Here is a 3,050-nt window from a genome sequence, read left to right as displayed (position 1 = left end):
TTGTTCTCACGTGACAAGAAAACCATACAACAGAGAAGACCCTTTTAGGCCCCCACCAATGTGTGTCAATATTATTAAGTTTTGTTGTTGTTGTTGTTGTTTTTTAATGCAATTAAAGTATTTTAACATTTCTAAAACATTTTTGAGTAACTGACTGAATCAAAATGTTGTTGAAAATGCATGCAACCAACATGCAAGGTTACTTTTCTAAGTATCAAGAACTTCTTCGAACACAACTGTGTTTGGAGTAAAATAACAAAAATAAAAAAAAACCTCTTGGACATGATTATGCGTCATTGACCCTTAGCATTAAGAAAGAAAGGGAAGATGTGTGATACGAATAAAGCGTAATCTCTCACTAACGAGCACTTCTCGGTGTGTTTGCCATCACAAAGCAGTGCCTGGTGTCATTCCACTGCAGTGAACAGTCGCTGGTCGTGCAGGAAGAAAACACGCTGTGGATCTGCTGCTCAGAAGCTTGGTTTGAAAAAGAGCCCCGCCCTCCTCCTGCCTCTCCTGGAGCCTTATAACCAGATGCCTGTTCTTCAGACTCACATACCCAAGAAACGCACCGGACTTGAGCACAGTTACGACCCCGGTGAGCAGACAGAAGGCAACCTGACGGAATATACGCAGTTCGCATTTGTTTGTTTTTGAGAACCGTCTTGGCTGAGCGAAGAAGACATGGATTTTCTGAACCACAACTACTTGAGCGCGCGCACGCCCTACGATTACACCTTCAATTTTTGGAATGACTATCTCGGCCTCTCCACGCTGGTCACCAAGAACAACCAGCACAGCGTCCCCCAGAGTCCCAACTCCATCACGGAGTCCCTGAAAGCCACACTGGGCTTGGACGACAGCCCTCCGTGCCCGTGCGTAATCGCGGCCGGCGGCGACGGCGACAGCGGAGGACACCTGGACTCCTGCTGCTGCCCCCCGCCCGCCCCCATCTCCATCCTGGACCTGAAGGAGCGCTTCTCCATCCTGAGCCCCTTCCAGAACCAGAACCAGGGAACGGGAGGGCTGCTGTCCTCCTCCCAGGAGCGGGAGATGGGCATCGGAGGGAGCTTCGCAGGATTTGATCTGTTCGGCGTGGAGAGGAAGATGAGGAAACCGGTGGCGCGCAATAAGCAGGAGCCCAAGATCTGCGTCTTCTGTCGGAATAACGGCGCGCCGGAGGAGGTGTACGGCTCGCACGTCCTGAAAACCCCGGATGGGAGGGTGGTGTGCCCGATCCTGCGGGCGTACACATGCCCCCTATGCAGTGCCAACGGGGACAACGCGCATACTATAAAATACTGCCCTCTCTCCAAAGACCAGCCTGCCCAGAGAGTGCTGAGGGGAGGCAGAGCTGTGGGTGGTAAGCGAGTGAAAATCTTCTAACTCCATCACGGAGTCCCTGAAAGCCACACTGGGCTTGGACGACAGCCCTCCGTGCCCGTGCGTAATCGCGGCCGGCGGCGACGGCGACAGCGGAGGACACCTGGACTCCTGCTGCTGCCCCCCGCCCGCCCCCATCTCCATCCTGGACCTGAAGGAGCGCTTCTCCATCCTGAGCCCCTTCCAGAACCAGAACCAGGGAACGGGAGGGCTGCTGTCCTCCTCCCAGGAGCGGGAGATGGGCATCGGAGGGAGCTTCGCAGGATTTGATCTGTTCGGCGTGGAGAGGAAGATGAGGAAACCGGTGGCGCGCAATAAGCAGGAGCCCAAGATCTGCGTCTTCTGTCGGAATAACGGCGCGCCGGAGGAGGTGTACGGCTCGCACGTCCTGAAAACCCCGGATGGGAGGGTGGTGTGCCCGATCCTGCGGGCGTACACATGCCCCCTATGCAGTGCCAACGGGGACAACGCGCATACTATAAAATACTGCCCTCTCTCCAAAGACCAGCCTGCCCAGAGAGTGCTGAGGGGAGGCAGAGCTGTGGGTGGTAAGCGAGTGAAAATCTTCTAAAAAGACTCCTATAGACTTACATGTATTGCACTGAACAATTTCTTTCAGATGACTGTTCTGATTGACTGGCTTTCCGAGACTTAACTACTAGGCAAACAAATAAGATGATATCAATGTTTTGTTAAACGAAAAAAAAAAATCTTATATTTTTATAGATACTTTATTTCCATAGTTTATTGCATACTTTATTCATGAAAAGCTTTTTTTTTTTCCTTTTCACGCATAGGTTTTAGATGTTTATTTACGATTCATAGTCACGTTTTGTGTGTTCAACTCAAGTATTTTCTTTACTGTAAGCTAAGCTTGCACCTCGTTTTTGTCTTTAAACCAAAGTTTATTTAGCCATTAAGCGATTTTAAAGAATGTTCCACATGTCTGCATTTATTAACTATAGTCCCATTCCGCTCTCTCTTGAAAGTCCACTCCGCAATTTCCTGACATTTGCCAGCACGGACGCTGAGCAACACAATAGAGGCTCTGTTGCGCGTTCATGTTGTCAGCATAACTTCATAATCGGCCAAATTATTTCCAACCCCACTAACAGAGCTGGGCATTTTACATTGCAGGGTCCATGTTACAGATGTTACATTACTAATATTAAGTACATTTCCAGCAGCTCCATAAAGCAGTGTTGCTTATTAGTGCGTAGCATGAACGCTGTAATGTAGTGTGACCGCAGGCTATTCTTCTGTATGAGGTGCCCTTTCAATGTTTACACCCCTAGTAAGGGGAACACACACTGGAGGGGGAAAAATATATATCCTATGGGTGCCTCTCTTCAGCTCCATACAAAGTTCACCTTCTCCAAAACATCCTGGGTGAGCAAAGGGGAAAGGGAGAGGTTTATGTCAAACAAACAAAGGGTCCACGGAGGAATATAGCACGTATGAATGTTCTTAATAAAAAAGCTTTTTGTAAAAACAATGTATTTGCCCCTTTTTGCAATTTGACACTTGCAGGACTGCACATTTCTGACAGTTATGTTTACCAAAGGAATTCAATTTTAATGAAGTAAGGAGCATAGATTTGCTGTATTGTAAATAATTACCGACAAATGGAAAATAATTAAGTGATGTCTATTCAGTATTTTACCATT

General features: G+C 48.1%; 2 protein-coding genes across 2 annotated transcripts; both read left to right on the top strand.

Moving 5' to 3' along the window:
• The first annotated feature begins 449 nt into the window (after positions 1 to 449).
• nanos1 (nanos homolog 1) lies at positions 450 to 1,386 on the top strand. Its single transcript, XM_016473991.1, has one exon. The coding sequence runs from the start codon at positions 685 to 687 to the stop codon at positions 1,384 to 1,386; it is 702 nt and encodes a 233-aa protein (XP_016329477.1). The 5' UTR covers positions 450 to 684.
• A 4-nt stretch (positions 1,387 to 1,390) lies between these two features.
• Positions 1,391 to 2,702, top strand: LOC107678644 (nanos homolog 1-like). The gene has a single exon (XM_016473992.1). The coding sequence runs from the start codon at positions 1,622 to 1,624 to the stop codon at positions 1,952 to 1,954; it is 333 nt and encodes a 110-aa protein (XP_016329478.1). The 5' UTR covers positions 1,391 to 1,621; the 3' UTR covers positions 1,955 to 2,702.
• The last annotated feature ends 348 nt before the right edge of the window (positions 2,703 to 3,050 follow it).

This window comes from Sinocyclocheilus anshuiensis, unplaced genomic scaffold (assembly GCF_001515605.1).
Source record: "Sinocyclocheilus anshuiensis isolate Anshui unplaced genomic scaffold, SAMN03320099.WGS_v1.1 scaffold877, whole genome shotgun sequence".
In the NCBI taxonomy this organism is placed as follows: Eukaryota; Metazoa; Chordata; class Actinopteri; order Cypriniformes; family Cyprinidae; genus Sinocyclocheilus; species Sinocyclocheilus anshuiensis.
This window is presented reverse-complemented; position numbering and strand designations above follow the sequence as displayed.

Bases quoted from the DNA above. Each gene is read 5' to 3' on its own strand.
- nanos1 (XM_016473991.1), top strand. From the start codon at position 685: ATGGATTTTCTGAACCACAACTACTTGAGCGCGCGCACGCCCTACGAT.
- LOC107678644 (XM_016473992.1), top strand. From the start codon at position 1,622: ATGGGCATCGGAGGGAGCTTCGCAGGATTTGATCTGTTCGGCGTGGAG.